Source organism: Chlorocebus sabaeus, chromosome 26 (assembly GCF_047675955.1).
Source record: "Chlorocebus sabaeus isolate Y175 chromosome 26, mChlSab1.0.hap1, whole genome shotgun sequence".
Classification (NCBI taxonomy): Eukaryota; Metazoa; Chordata; class Mammalia; order Primates; family Cercopithecidae; genus Chlorocebus; species Chlorocebus sabaeus.
Genome location: NC_132929.1, coordinates 41,994,071 through 42,016,401, shown reverse-complemented (window position 1 = coordinate 42,016,401; position 22,331 = coordinate 41,994,071). Strand labels below are relative to the sequence as shown.

Below are 22,331 nucleotides of genomic sequence, written 5' to 3'. Positions count from 1 at the left end.
GCTTTCCAGCCTGAGTGATAGAGCGAGACTTAGTCTCAAGAAAAAAAGAAAAAAAAAAAGCCCAGAATAACTAGTATTAGCTTTATGCAAATAAGGAGGCCCTCTGAAGAATTCAGTACGGCGGAAACAGTGGGACCGGAGGCGGGACCGGAGTGGTGGGCGGAACCTGAGAGGCGGGTCTTGCAGGCCCCGCCCAGCTCGCGCGCGGATTTGGCGCCAAACGCTGCGGGCCTTTCTTGCCCCGGGAGTTCCCGAGTATCGCGAGAAGCGCGCATAGTCTGCACGCCGAGGTACGCTCTGTGGCCGGTGTTTTCTGCGTGAGGTGAGAACTGACTGGCGGGCCAGTGAAGTTCTTGCGGGGAGAGGGAAGTCAGAGGAACTAGCCAGGGAGCCAGATGGACGAGCCAGGGAGCCAGACGGAAGAGCCAGGGAGCCAGACGGACGAGCGGGAAAGCCTAATTGTTGCAGCGTGTCAGGAGGCTTGGGGAGTCAACCTGACCTGGCCTGGAGAGGCGGGGAGGCGGGCGCGTGTCCCGGTTGCTTAGGTTTTGGGCTGCCTCTTACTCTGCCAAGCCCCTTAGCGGGAGGGAATGTGTTCCTGATCATCTTTACCCCAGTCTTCTATCCGGGGCGTGTCAATGTAGAAAGCGCCCAGCGAATGTTGGATGAATGAATGAAGTTAAAGAGAAGATAGGCGGGGATCGGGGATGAGGGGGGCGGCTGGAGAAGAGGTATAGAAGGTTCGATGTTTCAGGGGTGGCACCCAAGGGGGACATCGAGGCAGCACGGTAGCACTTCCTTTGCGATGAGGGCCATCTCTTTGGACTTCTTGGAAAAGAGGTGGGCATTGGAAACCAGGGTCTGGGAACAAACCGTGGTTTGGACATAACATTTGTTACCTTAACTCTTCTGGGAGTTTGAGGAGTAGAGGAGGAAGTTCACACAATTTCATAAATGTCTAAAAAGAGACAGTTATGCGACCACTGACGCAGAGTAAAAGTCGTCTGTTGAGCATCTTATTCACTACAAATAGAAGAAATACCAGTTTCCTGACAATCCCCACCCCGTACTTGGCCAGTTCTTGAGTGCACTTAATATATTTTAGGTACTGTCATCAAACTCAAAGCTCGCTGTTAGCTTCAAAGTTCTGAACCCTAGTATAGATTCTTGTAGCTTACTTGAAGCTACCGTGGGTCATGATCGGGAATTGATGCTTTTTTTTTTGAAACAGAGTCTGGCTCTGTCGCCCAGGCTGAAGTGCGATAGCGCGGTCTTGGCTCACTGCAAACTCCGCCTCCTGGGTTCAAACGATTCTCCTTCCTCAGCCTCCCGAGTAGCTGGGACTACAGGCGCCCGCCACCACACTTGGCTAATTTTTTTTGTATTTTTAGTAGAGACAGGGTTTCACTGTGTTGGCCAGGCTGGTCTTGAACTCCTGACCTCATGATCCATCCGCCTTGACCTCCCATAGTGCTGGGATTACAGGCGTGAGCCACCGCGCCCAGCCGATGCTTTTCTTTTATATTTGTGGTAATCGAAATTTAGAATTAGTGAGATTTTAAAGATCATCTAACTCCAATTTGGGGAAACTTTGGAATTATTTTTTTGCATTCCATCATTCATCAAATATATATTGAGCACCTGCAGCTGCTGTGTACCAGCACTGGGGTTCGAGCTGTGTAGCATAGAGAGACCTACCTGGTTGCCCTTTTTGAGCTGCAGTCTAGTTTGGGAGACGAACAATAAATAACTGTATAAATAAAACCTGATATTGAAACTGGATAAGTGCCATGATATTTGTACTTTTGACACTATGAATGCTTACTAAAGAAGGATTTAGAGAAATTGAGGTAAACTTTTGAAAAGGTGATAGTTGATATCTGAAAGAGATGAGGAGTCAAGGTATAGCTTTTTCAAGACAGGAAATAGTATTTGTAAAGATCTGGTGGCCTGAGGAATATAGCTTTTTCAGGGAAAGAAAAAGCAAAGAGTAGTGTGAAGTGAGGTTGTAAGAGGCCAGATCACATAGGGCCTTGGAGTTTTGTCTTTATCTTAAGAGCAATCAGAAACCATTGAAATACTTAAGCCAAGTGAGGTGATCAGCTTTACATTTTCAGATTCAGTCTAGATGTAATACGGACAATTGAAGAAGGCAAGAGTGGATGAGAGTAGTGGAGTAATGCAAGCAAGAAATGTTGGGAAGTAGTTATAGAGATAAGGAGAAATAGATTCAAGGGATATTTAGGAAATAAAATGGGCAGGATCTGTGGGATAGGGGGAAGGAATTGCTAAAGATGACTTGTAGGTTTCTGAATTGCTTAGCTGGATAGATGTCATTCACTGAATTAGAAAAATTTAGAAGTTTGGTTTTGTACATGTTGAATTACAGGTGCCTTTCAGGCATTTAGGAGGTGTAAAATGGGAAATAGTGATCTGGATCGGAGAGTCAAGGCCTAGGGTAAAGATGAAAATCAGGGAGTCATCAATAAATAAGTTCTTATTAAAACTATGCATAAATGAATGAAGAAGCCCTAGGATGGAGTCTTGGATACTTAATGGCCAGGTTAGAAGATAAACCTGCAAGGAAAATCCAGGAGGAGTGCCCAGAAAGGGAGGAAAGCCAGGTGAGTACTGTGTCTTAAAAGTTAAGGTAAACATTTTTCCCAGAAAAAACTGACCGAAAGTGTCAGTTGTTACTGAGAAGTAAGGCAGTACTGAAAAACATTCTTTCAAGTTATCAACCCGAGGATAATTTCCCATTCTTTAAAGGAAGCCTTACCTAGAACACCAATATGTAAACACATTAAAAAAATGTTTTTTTTACTTTTAATTTTTGTGGGCACATAGTAGGTGTATATAAACAGATTTTTTAATTTTTTATTTTATTTTATTTTTTTAAGATGGAGTCTTGCTCTGTGGCCCAGGCTGGAGTGCAGTGGCGTGATCTTGGCTCACTGCAACCTCCGCCTCCCAGGTTCACGCCATTCTCCCGCCTCAGCCTCCTGAGTAGCTGGGATGACAGGCGCCCGCCACCAAGCCCGGCTAATTTTTTTATTTTTAGTAGAAACGGGGTTTCACCATTCACGGGATGGTCTCGATCTCCTGACCTTGTGATCCACCTGCCTCAGCTTCCCAAAGTGCTGGAATTACAGGCGTGAGCCACTGCGCCTGGCAGATTTTTTTTTTTTTAAGCTGCTCTACTTGAAGTGGGGATGAAGTACCTATATCCTGCATATTTCATACCCTATTGGATCACAGTTTGAAACCCTCTGAAAAGTCAAATTTATCTTTTTTCTTTTTTTCTGAGATGGAGTTTTGCTCTTGTTGCCCAGGCTGGAGTGCAATGGCACGATCTTGGCTCACAGCAACCTCCGCCCCCCAGATTCAAGCGATTCTCCTGCCTCAGCCTCCCAAGTAGCTGGGATTACAGGCATGTGCCACTACGCCCGGCTAATTTTGTATTTTTAGTAGAGACAGTAGAGACGGGTTTCTCCATGTTGCTCAGGCTGGTCTCAAACTCCCGACCTCAGGTAATCTGCCCGCCTCAGCCTCCCAAAGGGATTATAGGCATGAGCCACCGCGCCCGCCCCAAAATTTCTTTTTATGGTAGGGGAAGCTCAATAGTTGAGGTACAACGATTTGTTCAAAATGATATAGATATTTAGTGTTAGAGTCTACCTTGGAACTTAGTTCTGATTTCTAGGCTAGTCCTTTTTTTCATAATTAGTATCTTCTCTACTTTTCATGATGTGTAAGTCTGAAATGTGGTCTAACTGATTGAAACACATGAAATGGCTGCAGGTAGAACTTGTCTATATAGTGGAGACTATTTGGATGAATACAAATAACTTTACATTTTTTCCCTTAGAGGAAAAGATGCTAGAACCACAGGAGAATGGCATGATTGACCTACCAGATTATGAGCATGTAGAAGATGAAACTTTTCCTCCTTTCCCACCTCCAGCCTCTCCAGAGAGACAAGACGGTGAAGGAATTGAGCCTGATGAAGGTATGTATAGAGAGTTTTAAAAAGGAGGCTGTGAGGCCGGGCACAGTGGCTCATGCCTATAATTCCAGCACTTTGGGAGGCCGAGGCAGGTGGATCAAAAGGTCAGGAATTTGAGACCAGCCTGACCAACATGGTGAAACCCCATCTCTACTAAAAATACAAAAATTAGCTGGGGCATGGTGGCTGTGGTAAAAGGAGGCTGTGGTAAAAGGTATTTGAGGAGAAAAAAGAAAAAAAAAAGGAGGCTGGGTACACTGGGTCCTGCCTGTAATCTCAGCACTTTGGGAGGCCAAGGCAGGAGGATGGCTTGAGCCCAGGATTTCAAGACCAGCCTGGGCAACATAGCAAGACCTCGTCTCTACTAAAGATTTGAAAATTACCCGCATGTGGTAGGCCACGCCTGTAGTTTCAGATACTCAGGATGCTAAGGCAGGAGAATCGCTTGAGCCCAGGAGTTTGAGGCTGCAGTGAGCCAAGATCTCACCACTGCACTCGAGCGTGGGCAACAGAGTGAGACCCTGTTTCAAAACAAGATGTCCTATGTTTAGTTATCTTATCAGCTTGGAAATGATACAAAATAAATAATACAAATTATTTAAATACAGTAATACTGAATCTTGGTATGTTTCACCAGAGTCAGGAAGTGGAGCACTTGTTCCTGTACCTCCAAAGAGAACAGTTAAAAGAAATATACCCAAGCTGGATGCTCAGAGGTACATTTACTATATTCGTATATATTTATACTTTTTATTTTTAACATCCACTGTTTTTCTTCTAATGTTATAAACTTTTGGTTGGTATGATGTAGAGCTCTTATATTTCTAAAAAAGTTTTTTTAGTTCAGCAGAACATTTTTTCTTATGGTCTTGCTTTGGACCAAACTTGAGAAAACTTGGAAATTAGGCCGGGCGTGGTGGCTCACGCCTGTAATCCCAGCACTTTGGGAGGCCGAGGCAGGCGAATCACGAGGTCAGGAGATCGAGACCATCCTGGCTAACATGGTGAAACCCTGTCTCCACTAAAAATAAAAAAAATTAGCTGGGCGCCGTGGTGGGCACCTGTAGTCCCAGCTACTTGGGAGGCTGAGGCAGGAGAATGATGTGAACCCAGGGGAGGCCGAGCTTGCAGTGACCCGAGATCATGCCGCTGTGCTTCAGCCTGGGTGACACAGCAAGATTCCCTCTCAAAAAAAAAAAAAAAAGAAAAGGAAACTTGAAATTAAAAACGTATTTTTATTCACAGATTAATTTCAGAGAGAGGGCTTCCAGCCTTAAGGCATGTATTTGATAAAGCAAAATTCAAAGGTAAAGGTCATGAGGTAAGAACTTTTTGATTTTTATGTTAGACCTTTGTTTTTTACAATAGTAATAAAAATGTGGACCCATTATGTTCTTAGAAATCTCAGAATGCTTTAAGATGCTATCCTTAATTGTCGTATCTCTTGAGATCTTGAGAAACAGTTGTGATGTACTAGACAGGGAACTGTTTGAAGAATTAGAAAGCATGTCTTGTGTTGTCTCATTTTTTGCTACATAAACCTTGTCTATGAGAAAATCACACCTGTGTCTTTAAGTCTCAGTTTTTACTTTATAATTTAGAGGAATAAAATTTACTTTGTCTACCTCAAAGATTTAAAATTTCATGAGGGCAAGGACTCTGCCTGTATCGATCACTTATGTGTCCCCAAGATGTGGCACAGTGCTTGGTTCATAATAAATGTCAGTAATGTGTGGTTAAAAAATGAATACATTTAGTAACTGTCAATCACTATACATATGCACATTTTGAAGTCTATTTTTGAATTATGTGGGAGTGTAGATACAATTTTTTGCAGATGATAGTATGTTTTTAGAGAGTATTGTAGTTTTTCAAGTGTTTCTAATATATTATTTTATTTTTTATTTTATTTTTTATTTTTTGAGACGGAGTCTCGCTTGTCTGTCGCCCAGGCTGGAGTGCAGTGGCGTGATCTCGTCTCACTGCAAGCTCTGTCTCCTGGGTTCACGCCATTCTCCTGCCTCAGCCACCCGAGTAGCTGGGACTACAGGCGCCCACCACCATGCCTGGCTAATTTTTTGTATTTTTAGTAGAGATGGGGTTTCACCGTGTTAACCAGGATGGTCTCGATCTCCTGACCTCGTGATCTGCCCGCCTTGGTGGCCTCCCAAAGTGCTGAGATTACAGGCATGAGCCACTGTGCCCGGCCTCTAATATATTCTTTAGTTTTCAACCTGTGGTGTAGGTATTGCTGTGCAGTGGGGAGAGGGAAGGGTTAGAGTTTTTTTTTTTTTTTAATTACTTTTTTAAAAAAAATTATTGTTTTATTTATTTTTTGTTTTGAGACAGAGTCTCACTCTGTTGCCCAGGCCGGAGTGCAGTGGCATGATCTTGCTCACTGCAACCTCTGCCTCCCAGGTTCAAGTGATTCTCCTGCCTCAGCCTCCCAAGTAGCTGAGATTACAGGTGCCCGCCACTATACCTGGCTGATTTTTTTTTTTTTTTGAGACGGAGTCTCGCTCTGTCGCCCAGGCTGGAGTACAGTGGCGCGATCTCCACTCACTGCAAGCTCTGCCTCCCGGGTTCACACCATTCTCCTGCCTCAGCCTCCTGAGTAGCTGGGACTACAGGCGCCCACCACCACGCCCGGCTAATTTTTGTATTTTTAGTAGAGATGGGGTTTCACTGTGTTAGCCAGGATGGTCTCGATCTCCTGACCTCGTGATCTGCCTGTCTCGGCCTTCCAAAGTGCTGGGATTACAGGTGTGAGCCACCGCGCCCGGCTACCTGGCTAATTTTTGTATTTTTAGCATAGACGGGGTTTCACCATGTTGGCCAGACTGGTCTCGAACTCCTGACCTCAGGTGATGTGCCCACCTCGGCCTCCCAAAGTGTTGAGATTACAGGCGTGAGCCACTGCACTCGGCCTACTATCTTTTAACTTTATTAAGTGTTTTTTTTGTTTTTTTGTTTTTTTTTGAGATGGAGTTTCACTCTTGTTGCCCAAGCTGGAGTGCAGTGACTCGGTCTTGGCTCACTACAACCTCCACCTCTTGGGTTCAAGCGATTCTACTGCCGCAGCCTCCCAAGTAGCTGGGATTACAGGTGCCTGCCGCCACGCCCAACTAATTTTTGTATTTTTTTTTTTTTTTTTTTTTTTTTTTTTTTTTTTTTTTTGAGACGGAGTCTTGCTCTGTGCCCCAGGCTGGAGTGCAGTGGCGCGATCTCGGCTCACTGCAAGCTCCGCCTCCCGGGTTTACGCCATTCTCCTGCCTCAGCCTCCCGAGTAGCTGGGACTACAGGCGCCTGCCACCACGCCCGGCTAATTTTTTCTTGTATTTTTAGTAGAGACGGGGTTTCACTGTGTTAGCCAGGATGGTCTCGATCTCCTGACCTCGTGATCCGCCCGTCTCGGCCTCCCAAAGTGCTGGGATTACAGGCTTGAGCCACCGCGCCCGGCCAATTTTTGTATTTTTAGTAGAGATGGGGTTTCACCATGTTGGCCAAGCTGATCTGGAACTCCTGACTCAGGTCATCTACCCTCCTCGGCCTCCCAAAGTGCTGGGATTACAGGCGTGAGACACTGCGCTTGGCCAACTTTATTAGGTTTTTGTACTTGGATTTGTTTTCATCTAATTTTTATGCATCTGTATCCAGGTGGGGTGCCTTGGCTCGTGCTGTAATCCCAGCACTTTGGGAGGCCGGGGTGGGTGAATCACTTGAGGCCAGGAGTTTGAGACCAGCCTGGCCAACATGGTGAAACTACTGTCTACTAAAAAATACAAAATTTAGGCCGGGCATGGTGATGCACGCCTCTAATCTCAGCTACTTGGGAGTCTGAGGCATGAGAATTGCTTAAACCCGGGAGGCAGAGGTTGCAGTGAGCCGAGACTTCACCCTTGCACTTCAGCCTGGGTGAGAGTGAGACTCTCTCTGAAAAAAAAAAAAAAGAAAACCTGTATTCAGTACTCTTTTAGACTGCAATCCTCTAAGTTCTTAATAATTTTCTCTCTCTCTCTCTCTCTTTTTTTTTTTTTTTTGATATAAGATCTCGCTGTCACCCAGTCTAGAGTGCGGTGGTGTGAACTTAGCTCACTGCAACCTCTGCCCGCCAGGTTTAGGCAATCCTCTCACTTCAGCCACCTGAATAGCTGGGTCCACAGGTGTGTACCACTAACGCCTGGCTATATTTTGTATTTTTAGAAGATATGGGGTCTCACCATGTTGCCTCAGGCTGGCCTTAAACCCCTTACCTCAAGTGATCTGTGCCCCTAGGCCTCCCATAGTGCTTTGATTACAGGTGTGAACAGCTGTGTCTGGCCAATATTTTTCTTATTAATAAATTTCCTTTTATAACGTTTTTGAGCTTATAAATACAAAATGACCCCAGTGATTTTGGCATAGCTTTTCAGTTCTGAAACTTGCTGACAGGGTTAGCTGTGAGAATGAGACTCCTGTTTAGCATTTTTATTTTTATGTGCCAGGCTGAAGACTTGAAGATGCTAATCAGACACATGGAGCACTGGGCACATAGGCTATTCCCTAAACTGCAGTTTGAGGATTTTATTGACAGAGTTGAATACCTGGGAAGTAAAAAGGAAGTTCAGGTAAGTGTTGAGATGATTATAAATATTCATAATGCTAAATGGTAGGATAGATTTAGTTGAGGCTAAATTACTGTTTAAAGTGTTCATTTTGGAATCTCTTTTGGTAGAGAGGGAAAACTAATAGCAAATTATTCCCCCCCAACATTATTGGTCAAGAGGTAAAAATAAATATCTCTTTTCATTTTCAGACCTGTTTGAAACGAATTCGACTTGATCTCCCTATTTTACATGAAGATTTTGTTAGCAATAATGGTAAGAATATAGGTTTATCTACTTTATAACAATTTTACTTTTAGAAATAGATCTAGCCGGGCGCGGTGGCTCAAGCCTGTAATCCCAGCACTTTGGGAGGCCGAGACGGGCAGATCACGAGGTCAGGAGATCGAGACCATCCTGGCTAACACGGTGAAACCCCGTCTCTACTAAAAAATACAAAAAACTAGCCGGGCGAGGTGGCGGGCGCCTGTAGTCCCAGCTACTCGGGAGGCTGAGGCAGGAGAATGGCGTAAACCCGGGAGGCGGAGCTTGCAGTGAGCAGAGATCCGGCCACTGCACTCCAGCCTGGGCGACAGAGCGAGACTCCGTCTTAAAAAAAAAAAAAAAAAAAAAAAAAAAGAAATAGATCTAGGCAGGGTGTGGTGGCTCATGCCTGTAATCCCAGCACTTTGCTTTTTTGTTTCATGTTTAGGAACAGAATCTTGCTCTGTTACCCAGTTTGGAGTACAGTAGCACAATCATAGCTTACTGTAGCCTTCAGCTCCTGGGCTTAAGGGATCTTCCCGCCTCAGCCTCCCAAGTAGCTGGGACTACAGGTGCATGCCATTGCGCCTGGCTAATTTTTAAATTTTTGTAAAGATGGGGATCTCCCTGCGTTGCCTTGGCTGGTCTCACACTCCTGACCTCAAGCCATACTGTGCCTGGCCAACTTTTTTTTTGTGTGTGTGTGTGAGACAGAGTCTCACTTTGTAGCCCAGGCTAGAGTGCAGTGTTACAATCTCGACTCGGCTCATTGCAACCTCCGTCTCCCAGGTCCCGGTTCAGGCAATTCTCCTACCTCAGCCTCCCGAGTAGCTGGGATCACAGGCACGTGCCATCATGCCCAGCTAATTTTTGTAGGGTTTTTTTTTTTTGTTTTTTTAAGTAGAGACGGGGTTTCACCATGTTGACCAGGCTGTTTCTGAACTTCTGACTTCATGATCCACCTACCTTGGCCTCCCAAAGTGCTGGGATTATAGGTGTGAGCTACTGCACCTGGCTTGTTAATTTGTTTTTAAAGACTAGTCAAGTGCAGTAGTGAAAAGGGAGGAAAGAGTAGAACAAGGAGTTTGATCTGTAACTGACTGAATTGAGATAAATCACTACCTTTGGATCAACCCCAGTACTTTGGGAGGCCATGGAGGGAGGATTACTTGAATCCTGGAGTTGGAGATCAGTCTGGGCAACCTAGTGAGACCCCATCTATACAAATTTTTAAAAAGTTAATCGGGTGTGGTGGTGCATGCCTGTTGTCCTAGCTACTCATGGGGGTTGAGGCAGGAGGATCACTTGAGCCCAGGAATTCAAGGCTGCAGTGAACCAGGATCACAACAGTGTACTGTAGCCTGGGCAATAAATAGGGTAAGACCTTGTCAGAAAAAAAAAAAAGAAAGAATAGAAGTAGTTAGAGGGGGCAGTATTATAGGACTGGATCCTTAGTCTATATGGAATATATAATTAAAGTATGGTAAAGTACGATAAATAGGTATGTTAAAATGCCTTCGTAGTGGGCTGGGCGTGGTGGCTCATGCCTATGATCCCAGCACACTCAGGGAGGCTGAGGTGAGCGGAGGTCAGGAGTTTGAGACCAGCCTGACCAACATGGGGAAACCCCATCTGTACTGAGAATACAAAAATTAACTGTGTGGGGCAGCGCACGCCTGTAATCCCAGCTACTCAGGAGACTGAGGCAGGAGAATTACTTGAATCCAGGAAGTGAAAGTTGCAGTGAGCCGAGATTGCGCTGCTGCAATCCAGCCTGGGTGATAGAGTGAGGCTCTAACTCAAAAAAAAAAAAAAAAAAAAAAGGCCTTGCTACATCTAGAATGTTGTATGTCAAATTTGTTGTAGAATATGAACTTTTGAGAACTCTAGTGACCCACTGATCCTATATAGCACTTGTTAATAAAAATATATATCAAGATAAAGTGTTCATATACACATGCACTATTGGATACCATTGGATAAAGTGGTACTGGGAAATTAGGCAGAATGATTTGATGATGAAAGTTTGCATTTCACTTAGAGTGAAATATAGGTGAAATACAGCTCTCGGATATGGGACTTCAGTGAGACCTATGTGACTGTTCCTGGTATTGATTGCATTGTTAGTGGTACAATGCAACCAAAGACAGTCACACACATTAAAACATATGGTTCCTGCCGACAGGGTCTGTATAGTTATCAGATTTTCTGTGCGATGGCTCCATACATGTTTGTTTTTGTTTTTTAACTTTTAACAGATGTGGAAGAAAATACAGGTTCCATGTAGAATTCCCTAAAGTTATTTATAAACTACTTCCAAACATGTGAAGGAATGTGATTTAAATAATTCATGATTTAAATTTCTTGGTAAAATATGTATTAATGGCATAGGACTGGTATATGTAAAGGAATGAGTTATTGCAGTTCTAAATTCCACCACATATACTTCTGGGTTACTTTTTGAGGTGCCCGGTATGTAATACAGCTCAAGGATAAAAAAATGACTAAGATCAGGCCCCTTTGTGGGCTAATACAGTAATGAATGAATCAGACATACAACGTTGCCAGTAGTGTGGTAGGTGTTGTAATTAGAGGTACGAGTAGGTCACAGGGTGGGATGCAAAGGAGAGCATAGTTACATGTCCCTGGGGGTGGAGGGAGAGCTTCACAAAGGAGGATTCAGAAGAATTTTGATTTGGGGGTGGGAGGAAGAAGAAAGAAATTAAAAAGATAAAAAAGTATTTTGAATGAACAGTAGAGGTCAGGCAGAGGTGATTTTGAATGAGGGAGCCACCTATGCAGAAGTATAAATTAACATGGATTTCAGGCTCTATATTCTATGGCAGTAAAAAAAAAAGATAAGCCCTGGCACGGTGGCTCACGCTTGTAATCCCAGCACTTTGGGAGGCCAAGACGGGCAGATCCCGTGAGTCCAGGAGTTCGAGACCAGCCTGGCCAACATGGTGAAACCCCATCTCTTCTAAAAAATACAAAAAATTAGCCTGGCCTGGTGGCATATGCCTGTAATTCTAGCTACTCGGGAGGCTAAGACAGTAGAATTGCTTGAACCCTGGAGGCGGAGGTTGCAGTGAGCTGAGATGGTGCCATTGCACTCCAGCCTGGGCAAAATGAGCAAAACTCCATCTCAAAAAAGAAAAGAAAAAGATAAATTAACATGGACCATTCAGAGAATTACAAGCATGCTGAAATACAGGATATAAATAAGAGAACTGAATCTGAGATTTTTGTTTGTTGTGTGATATATTTTGTTTGTATCTTAAAAGAAGAGTCTCCAAATTTTTTTGATCAGGCACCACAAAAGTAAATATGTTTTGACCATTTTATTTGTTGATTAAATACATTTACTTCTATACTGATGCGATTTGCGATGTACTTTTTTTTTTTTTGAGAAGGAGTCTCATTCTGTCGCCTGGGCTAGAGTGTAATGGTGTGATCTCGGCTCATTGCAACCTCCACCTCCTGAGTTCAAGTAATTCTCCTGCCTCAGCCTCCCAGTAGCTGGGATTACAGGGGTACACCACCACACCCAGCTAATTTTTGTATTTTTAGTAGAAACGAGTTTCATCACGTTGGCCAGGCTGGTCTCAAACTCCTGATCTCAGGTGGTCCACCCGCCTTGGCCTCCCAAAGTGTTAGAGTTACAGGCGTGAGCCAGCGAGCCACTGCGCCTGACCAAAATTTAATTTTTGTAGTGACAGGATCTCACTATGTTCCCCAGGCTGGTCTCTATTTCCTGACCTCAAACAGTCTGCCTTGGCCTCCCAACGTGCTGGGATTACAGGTGTGAGCCACTGTGCTTGGCCTCCAGCTGTTCCTTGGACATTTCAGGCACATTTCTATTCTAAGGCTTTTGTATTGTTGTACTCTGCCTGGAACACTCTTCCCTTGTACCCCTCAAGTCTGCATCACTGTCTTACACTCTTCAAATCGTGCTCAAGTGACAACTCAGGGAAGCCTCCTCATTACACTGTTACAGTTGCATCCCCACTCCCATCATTTCTGACTCCCCTATGCTGTTTCCTTTTGCATTGCACTTATTTCCCTTTAATTTTTATGTAGTTTACTTATGTTTTAGTTTGTTTTTACCACAATGATGGCATCTTGTAACACATTGAATATTTCTAGCTTTAGCTTCTTTGCCATAATCACTTGCCAATGAATGTTGCAGTAAATGAATTTCATGTGTACTTCTAATTTTTAAAAATTTCATTTCATTTTTATTTACTTATTTATTTTTGAGACAGGACCTCACTCTGTCGCCCAGAGTGGAGCACAGTGGCATGATCACAGCTCTGCAGCCTTGACCTCCAGAGCTTAACCAATCCTCCCACCTCAGCCTCCTGAGTAGTTTGGACTACTGGCATGCACCACCTGCCTGGCCAAGTTTCCTTTTTTAGAGAGACAGGATCTCCCTATGTTTCTTTTTTTTTTTGAAGCGGAGTCTTGCTCTATCACCCAGGCTGGAGTGCAGTGGCAGGATCTCCGCTCACTGCAAGCTCTGCCTCCTGGGTTCATGCCATTCTCCTGCCTCAGCCTCCCGAGTAAATTACAGGCACCTGCCACCACGCCCAGCTAATTTTTTGTATTTTTGGTAGAGACAGGGTTTCACTGTGTTAGCCAGGATGGTCTCGATCTCCTGACTTCATTCCACCCTCCTCAGCCTCCCAAAGTGTTGGAATTACAGGCGTGAGCCATTGCGCCTGGCCAGGGTCTCCCTATGTTTCGCGGACTGGTCTCAAACTCCTGGGTCCATGTGATCCTCCCACCTTGGTTTCCCAAAGTGCTGGGATTACAGGCATGAGCTGCTGCACCCAGCTTTAAATCTCATTTTAATCCTACTCAAAGGAACCAGCTGCTTCTTACAAAATATATTGTTTATATAAATAGGTCATCTACTACTGAAGATACCTTTCTTTTCTTGGTTCATAAAAAGTAGTTTTTTTTTTTTTTCCCACTATTCTTTGTAATAGAGACGGGGTCTTGCTGTGTTGGTTACGTTGGTCTTGAACTCTTGTTGTCAAGCAGTCCTTCTGCCTCAGTTTCCCAAAGTGCCAGGATTACAGGCGTGAGCCACCTTGCCCAGTCAAAATTAGTTCTTTGAGTTCATTTGAACCCAGAAGTTAGGGACCAGAGTGGTCAACACCTGTAGTCCCAGCTATTTAGAAGTCTGAGGCACGAGGATCCTTTGAGTCCAAGGAGTTTGAGGCTGGAGTGAACTATGATCATGCCACTGTACTCTAGCCTGGATGGCAGAGTGAGACCCCATCTCTTGAAAAAACAAAAAAAAAGTAGTTATTTATGTATTTTGTTATTGATTTAGAATCCTGCAACCCTGTAAGAGGAAGCACATTAAAAACTCCACTTGTTTCATAAGTGGTTTTTTTTTTGTTTTTTTTTTGAGATGGAGTTTCACCGTTGTTGCCCAGGCTGGAGTGCAATGGCATGATCTTGGCTCACCACAACCTCCGCCTCCCTGTTTCAAGCAATTCTCCCGCCTCAGCCTCCTGAGTAGCTGGGATTACAGGCATGCGCCACCACGCCCGGCTAATTTTGTATTTTTAGTAGAGACAGAGTTTCACCATGTTGGTCAGGCTGGTCTTGAACTCCTGACCTCAGCTGATCTGCCTGCCTCAGCCTCCCAAAGTGCTGGGATTACAGGTGTGAGCCACTGGGCCTGGCTCATAAGTGGCTCTAATGCTTGTTTCTTAACTGCTTCAGCAATGTTTCCTACATATACTGTATCAGTATTTCCTGACAATGGAGGCCATTTTAGTTTCTTGCTACATTTTTGTTTTCCATGTCAGGAAGGAAAAGTGGCTTTTCATTTTTCACTATTAAGGAAGAAATCTTAAAAGGGAGTTTGATTGTAAAGGGCTGAATTAAGTATCATATGATTTTTATATCTCACTGAAATAATTATAAAGGTCTGTCTTTATGTTTTACATATTTGTTTTTTTGTTTGCTTGTTTGTTTTTTGAGACGGAGTCTTGCTCTTGTCGCCTAGGCTGGAGTGCAGTGGCGCGATCTCGGCTTCCTGCCAGCTCTGCCTCCCAGGTTCACGCCATTCTCCTGCCTCAGCCTCCTGAGTAACTGGGACTACAGGCGCCTGCCACCATGCCTGGCTAATTTTTGTAGTTTTTAAAGAAGAGACAGGGTTTCACCGTGTTAGCCAGGATGGTCTCGATCTCCTGACCTTGTGATCTGCCTGCCTCGGCCTCCCAAAATGCTGGTATTACAGGCATGAGCCACCATACCCAGCCCTTAAATGTTTTTTTAATTGTGATGGTTTTCTATAATTAGCTAATATTTCAGGGCATAATATATACATAGAACAAGCATAGTATATATAAAGACATATTTCAAATGGTGATGTGAATTTTTTGAATGTGATGGGGTTTATCTTTTTTTTTTTGAGATGGAGTCTCGCTCTGTTGCCCAGGCTGGAGTGCAGTGGCCAGATCTCAGCTCACTGCCAGCTCCGCCTCCCAGGTTCAAGCGATTCTCCTGCCTCAGCCTCCCGAGTAGCCAGGACTACAGGCGCCCGCTACCTTGCCCGGCTAGTTTTTTTTTTTGTATTTTTTAGTAGAGACAGGGTTTCACCATGTTAGCCAGGATGGTCTTGATCTCCTGACCTCGTGATCCACCCGTCTCGGCCTCCCAAAGTGCAGGGATTACAGGCTTGAGCCACCGCGCCTGGCCTCATGCATATTTTAAATTGTATTTTCATTTGACTTCACATGCCTCTTTAAACTGAATTATAAATATTTCTTATTTAATTAAATCAAGCATGTATTCACAACATTCTTATACCTCACAAATTGTTTCTTCAGGTCTGGCACCGTGCCACTTTAAATCCTTTTTCAATGAGAAGCCCTTCTCTAACTAGTCTAACACTGCAGATGTACTGTTTCTTTTCTATTGCAGATGAAGTTGCGGAAAATAATGAACATGATGTAACTGCTACTGAATTAGATCCCTTTCTGACAAACTCATCTGAAAGTGAGATATTTGCTTCTGAGTCAAGTAGAAGCCTAACAGAAGAGCAACAACAAAGAATTGAGAGAAATAAACAACTGGCCTTGGAAAAAAGGCAGGCAAAGCTGCTGAGTAATAGTCAGTCCCTAGAAAATGGTAAATTTTATGCCAAATTTTATGTGCTACCATTAATATATCAAGGACATGTTAGATATTTTAACATCTCTGCTAGCCCCCAAAATAAAATACTTCTAGGAGTGGAAAAGTGTGATATTAAGTTTATGTATATTTTAGAGACTGTGTGTGTGAGAGAGGAGGGAGAGAATGTATGTGTTCCTCAAAGAATAAATGAATCTAGGATGGTTTTCTAGATAGCTGAGCACCTCTTAAAAAATTATTTTAATCACCTGACCAGGCGCAGTGGCTCATGCCTGTAACCTCAGCACTTTGGGAGGCCAAGGTGGGTAGATCACCTGAGGTCAGGAGTTGGAGACCAGCCTGGCCAACATGGTGAAACCCCATCTCTACTAAAATTACAAAAATTAGCCAGGTGTGGTGGTGCACACCAGTAATCCCAGCTACTCCGGAGGCTGAGGTACAAGAATCACTTGAATCAAGAAGGTAGAGATTGCAGTGAGCCAAGATTGTGCCACTGCACTCCATCCTGGGTGACTGAGTGAGACTCTCGAAAAGAAAAAAATATTTTAATCACTTAAAATTGATTTTAAATTCTTGATAAACTTATTCTTCCCTGACTCCTTAAAGCATGTGTCATATACTATTACCTTTAGGACAATAATTATAATAATACATAAAGAAAAGAAAAGGCCAGGTACGGTGGCTCATGCCTGTAATCCCAGCACTTTAGGAGGCCAAGGTGGGTGGATCACCTAAGGTCAGGAGTTCAAGACTAGCCTGGCCAACATGGTGAAACCCCGTCTCTACTAAAAATACAAAAATTAACTGTGCATGGTGGTGTGCACCTGTAATCCCAGTCACTTGGGAGGCTGAGGCAGGAGAATTGCTTGAATCCAGGAGGTGGAGGTTGCAGTGAGCTGAGATCAACCCATTGCACTCCAGCCTGGGCGACAAGAGCAAAACTCCATCTCAAAAAAAAAAAAAAAAAAAAAAAAGGCCGGGCGTGGTGGCTCGCACCTGTAATCCTAATACTTTGGGAGGCCGAGGCGGGTGGATCACAAGGTCAGGAGATGGAGACCATCCTGGCCAACACGGTGAAACCCTGTCTCTACTAAAAATACAAAAATTAGCCAGGCATGGTGGTGTGTGCCTGCCTGTAATCCCAGCTACTCGGGCTGAGGCAGGAGAATTGCTTGAACCTGGGAAGCGGAGGTTGAAGTGAGCTGAGATCAGGGCCACTACACTCCAGCCTGGGTAACAGAGCAAGACTCCTCTCCCCCCACCAAAAAAAAAAAAATGCTTTTTCTTGTGTTTTGTCACTTGGTTGTGAGTTGTACTTTTAAAGTAGCTGTTTAATTTGCTTATCTGTAGCATTCCCTTCTCACTTCTAAAACTGCCTGAAAAATTGCTTTATTTAAAAAAATTATTATTATTACTATTTTTAGAGACTGTCAATCTGTCACCCAGGCTAGAGTGCAGTGGTGTGATCTTGACTCACTGCAGCCTTGAACTTCTGGTCTGAAGCAATCCTCCAGCATTGGGCTTCCAAAGTGCTGGGATTACAGGTGTGAGCCAGTGTACCTGGCCTAAATTTGCTGTTTTTAACAGAGATTGTGGATTTGGAAACTACATAACCAAATTTGTTAAAACTATATTTAGAAAGAATTGCAAGTTGCTTTTCAATGAAATAAGCAGGATTGTGTGTATCTTTCTTAATTTCCAATTCAGTTTTTCCTTTCAAAATGGAAAAATAAGAATTATAGGCCCAGCACACTGGCTCTTGCCTGTAATCCCAGCACTTTGGGGGCTGAGGCGGGCAGATCACTTGAGCCCGGGAGTTCAAGACCGGCCTGGGCAACATAGTGAGACCCTGTCTCTACAAAAAAAAAAAAAAAAAAAAAAAAAAAAAAAAAAGAAGAGATTCCATGTTGTAAAAGAAGTTTCACCCAATATATTAAAATTTTCAAGTGAAAATTATTTTGGCTACCTTTTTTTTCTTTTCAATTAAGATGAATTTACTTTTTCTTTTTTTAGATGGAGTCTTGCTCTGTAGCTCAGGCTGGAGTGCAGTGGCGTGATCTCAGCTCACTGCAACCTCTGCCTCCTGGGTTCAAGCAATTCCCCTGCTTCAGCCTCCCAAGTAGCTAGGACTATAAGTGCATGCCGCGATGCCTGGCTAATTTTTGTATTTTTAGTAGAGATGGGGTTTCACTATGTTGGCCAGGCTGGTATTGAACTCCTGACCTCGTGATCTGCCCGCCTCAGCCTCCCAAAGTGCTGGGATTGTAGGCGTGACCCATCGCACCCGGCTGAATTTACTTTTTCTTTTTCTTTTTTTATTTTTTGAGATGGAGTCTCACTTTGTCACCCAGGCTGGAGTACAGTGGCACGATCTCGGCTCACTGTAAGCTCTGCCTCCTTCGTCCACACCATTCTCCTGCCTCAGCCTGCAGAGTAGCTGGGACCACAGGTGCCCGCCACCAGGCCTGGCTAATTTTTTGTATTTTTAGTGGAGATGGGGTTTCACCGTGTTAGCCAGGATGGTCTCGATCTCCTGACCTCGCCGCCTGCCTCGGCCTCCCAAAGTGCTGGGATTACAGGCGTTGAGCCACCATGCCTGACCAATTTACTTTTTCTTTATAAATGGATGTTTTATTAGTACCATGTGAAACATTATATGAAGATAGCATTTTTTTGATGGCAGTGGCTTCCTTGCTGTCAATATCAAGTATACCTGGCAATTGGTATTTAAAGCTTACCTCTGTTTATCATACACAACTTAAAATTTGTCCAAATGGAAATAAGTACTTTAAAGTTTCTTATGGATCACTCTGACATAAAACTTCAATGCATTTGGTTTTTATTGGACCTCTTTCTAGTAGTTACGATTTTTGTTTTTAGATGGGGCCTCGCTCTGTTGCCCAGACTGGAGTGTAGTTGCTGATCTTGGCTCACTGCAACCTCTGCCTCCCAGGTTCAAGCAATTCTCCTGTCTCAGCCTCCCTAGTAGCTGCGATTACAGGTGTGCTCCACCACATCCGGCTAATTTTTGTATTTTTTGTAGAGGCAGGGTTTCATCATGTTGGCCAGACTGGTCTTGAACTCCTGACCTTGAGTGATCTGCCTGCCTCAGCCTCCCAAAGTGCCGCGATTACAGGCATGATCCACTGTGCCCGGCCAATAATAGTTTTGATTTTGAATAAGAACAGTTACATTTGACTATGATGCAAGAGTGTGAATTTAATAACATTCAAAACCATTTTGCTGTTTTTTTTTTTTTTGTTACAGGGTCTCACCTTGTCACCCAGGCTGGAGTACAGTGGGACAGTCACAGTTTGCCATCACACCCAGCTAATTTTGTTTTGTTTTGTTTTGTTTTGTTGTCATGGGGTCTCACTATGTGGCCCAGGCTGGTCCTGAACTCCTCAGCTCCAGTGATCCTCCCACCTCAGCCTCCCAAATTGTTGGGATTGGGCCTGGCCTCTTTTGCATTTAAAATGGATCTTAATTGTATAAAAATGGGTTTGTAGGCCAGGCGTGGTAGCTCACGCCTATAATCCTAGGACTTTGGGAGCCTGAGGCGGGCAGATCACCTGAGGTCAGGAGTTCAAGACCAGTCTGGCCAACATAGTGAAACCCTGTCTCTACTAAAAATACAAAAATTAGCCGGGTGTGGTGGCGGGCACCCGTAATCCCAGCTACTCGGGAAGCTGAGGCAGGAGAATCGCTTGAACCCGGCAGAGGTTGCAGTAAGCCCAGATTGCTCCATTGCACTCCAGCCAAGGTGACAGAGCGAGATTCCATCTCAAAAAAAAAAAAAAAAAGTGTATTTAGAAGAAAGTGATCATAATTAACATTAAGTGATCATAGATTTCATTTTACTAAACTAAGCTTTTGAAGAGGTTTGTACTTCTGTGGTAAGATTGGATCAGGTACTTATAATGAATAATAATGGTATGATTTTTTTCAGATATGTTAATGAATACAGCCAGGGCACACATGGTTGAAGCGGTTAATACTGATGAAGATCAAAAGGACGAGTCAAATGGATTAAACGAAGACATTCTAGACAATCCATGTAATGATGCTATTGCTAATACTTTAAATGAAGAAGAGGAATTAAAATTAGAGGAAACACTGCTGGACCAGTCTTTTAAAAATGTGCAACAGCAACTTGATGCTACATCCAGAAATATTACTGAAGCTAGATAAGTTTCCATTAAGAGAAAATGTATCTGTTAAGTCATCATCCTGCAAGCTTGGCGTTACTATGTATTTTTTCTTCTTGGAGTGAAAATCCTTAGGTAGTAAAACTTTTACAGATTATTGTTTAAAATCTGGTAATCTGGTATTTATTTATAATTATGCTTGTCACTTTAGTTAAATCTATTTGTTCTCTTTAGTGTTGGGTTTTATATAGATATTTCTTCATAAAATGATTAGTAGGTAATAAGGAGTTTCTGCTGCTGGTCTGTCATTGAATGCCTTGTTTTCACTAAGTTTGGAGGTTTTGTTTCTGTTGTTTACTGCTCCTTGCAAAACAGGGTTAACCCATGGATAGTGTGCCCAGAATAGTCTGGGTGAAGTTTGTTTGTTTGTTTTGAGACAGTCTCGTTCTGTCAGCCAGGCTGGAGTGCAGTGGCACAATCTCGGCTCACTGCAGCCTCCACCTCCTGGGCTCAAGCAATTCTGCCTCAGCCTCCCGAGTAGCTGGGATTACAGGCATGTGCCACCACGCCCGGTTAATTTTTGTATTTTCAGTAGAGACAGGGTTTCACCATGTTGGCCAGGCTGGTCTCGAACTCCTAACCTCAGGTAATCCGGCCCCCTTGGCCTCCCAAAATGCTGGGATTACAGGCGTGAGCCACCGCGCCCAGCCTGGGTGAAGTTTTAAGATGTACATATATTCAATATTAATGTCATTTTTTTAAAAGAAGTAAAAATTATCTTAAAAACTATCTACAGGCTTTATGGTGTTTTTCATTGCTATTTAGTTCTGCAGTTTACACTTTTGGTAAATACAAGGTTTTTACATGTTTTTTAAGGAGTTACTTTAATAGTTAAAAGGTCACATGAAAGGCTAATACATTACCTGACCCTCATAGGTGCTAGGGTAGTTCAAAGAATGCTTTTTGGTAACTTACTGACTAGTTGGAGTGAAACTTGCAAAGTATCATGGGGAACATAGCATCTAGGTAGGATTCACAGGAAAGACTTTGCTTTTGGTGGAGAAGATTCCCAGTATTGGGAATCACATGTACAATAATGATACAGAATAAGATTGAGGGGATAAGGAAGATTTTAGGAATGCTGATTTTGAGACTAGAGGCGTTAGGGCCAAATCATGAGAACACCTGATTGGACTTCTTCCTGCCAGGTAGAGGGGGTAGTTACAAATAAGAAAGGTTAGTGTTAGGAAAGGCTCTCCCACCCCACTCCCTCACCCCTACCCCCAGCCCCCTGCCACTATTTTTGTGTGTGTGTGTGTGTCAGTCTCACTGTCACTCAGGCTGGAATACAGTGGCCCACTCCTAACTCACTGCAGCCTCAAACTCCTGGTGCTCAAGCAATCTTCTTGCCTTAGCTTCCCAGGTAGCTACGACTGCAGACATGTACCACCATGCCTGGCTAATGTTTCAATTTTTGTAGAGATGCTGTCTCACTCTGTTGACCAGGCTGGTCCTGGGCTCCTGGCCTCAAGTGATCTTCCGTGGCACTTGGCCTCTCACTCTCTTTTCCCTTGGGGAAAGGGCAGAGTGATGGTGCTAGAGTGGCTTCCATCTACAAAGCCAGGACAGACAGGCATCTTCTTTTCAGGCTTTCTGACTCCAGGTGGGGACAGGGAGTGACAAAGATGGTTTGATGGAAAAGCCAGGAAGGTGAGCACAAGGAGAACATCTGGGATGGGGGTCGGGGAGTCGGTTTGTGGGCCTGCTGGGAACTGCCACGAAGACAGGGCAAGAGACATGTGCATTAGGAGGATTGTGGCTAACTGCAGCCAATAGGGGATCAGCTAGAAGATGGAGAGCAGTTTCAAGGTGCCTCCAATGCCTATAGAAACTGCTTCCTCAGGAGGGCCTGTTCAGGCTTCTGTCTACCCTCACAAACTACACTACTGAGAAAGAAGAGTTAATTTTTCTTTTTGAGACAGAGACTCGCTCTGTCACCCAGGCTGGACAGCAGTGGCGCGATCTTGGCTCACTGCAACCTCCGCCTCCCAGGTTCAAGCAATTCTCTGCCTCAGCCTCCCGAGTAGCTGGGATTACAGGCGCCTGCCACCAAACAAGGCTAATTTTTGTATTTTTAGTAGAGATGGGGTTTCACCATGTTGGCCAGGATGGTCT

General features: G+C 43.9%; 1 protein-coding gene and 1 non-coding gene across 9 annotated transcripts; both read left to right on the top strand.

The window, feature by feature from the left end:
- Positions 1–220: 220 nt before the first annotated feature.
- Positions 221–20,945, top strand: TIPIN (TIMELESS interacting protein). Of its 8 annotated transcripts, none has more exons than XM_038010078.2 (9): positions 221–322; positions 2,390–2,624; positions 3,869–4,009; positions 4,644–4,722; positions 5,252–5,327; positions 8,491–8,613; positions 8,802–8,865; positions 15,799–16,005; positions 19,958–20,945. In XM_038010078.2, the coding sequence occupies exons 3-9, from the start codon at positions 3,877–3,879 to the stop codon at positions 20,197–20,199; spliced, it is 924 nt and encodes a 307-aa protein (XP_037866006.1). In that variant the 5' UTR covers positions 221–322; positions 2,390–2,624; positions 3,869–3,876; the 3' UTR covers positions 20,200–20,945. The 8 variants fall into 8 exon arrangements, with proteins under 8 accessions (XP_037866006.1, XP_037866005.1, XP_037866007.1 ...); XM_038010077.2 differs by having other exon boundaries at positions 239–322; positions 2,527–2,624; XM_008016186.3 differs by lacking the exon at positions 2,390–2,624 and having other exon boundaries at positions 240–322.
- Positions 10,949–11,083, top strand: LOC119628202 (small Cajal body-specific RNA 14). Its single transcript, XR_005244506.1, has one exon.
- Positions 20,946–22,331: the final 1,386 nt, after the last annotated feature.

What these genes read in the sequence shown, in the direction of transcription:
- TIPIN (XM_038010078.2), top strand. Translation starts at nt 3,877, where the DNA reads ATGCTAGAACCACAGGAGAATGGCATGATTGACCTACCAGATTATGAG. An exon ending in TCAAAGGTAAAGGTCATGAG is followed by an intron (nt 5,328 to 8,490) that starts GTAAGAACTTTT and finishes TTTATGTGCCAG; the next exon opens with GCTGAAGACTTGAAGATGCT. An exon ending in AGATTTTGTTAGCAATAATG is followed by an intron (nt 8,866 to 15,798) that starts GTAAGAATATAG and finishes TTTCTATTGCAG; the next exon opens with ATGAAGTTGCGGAAAATAAT.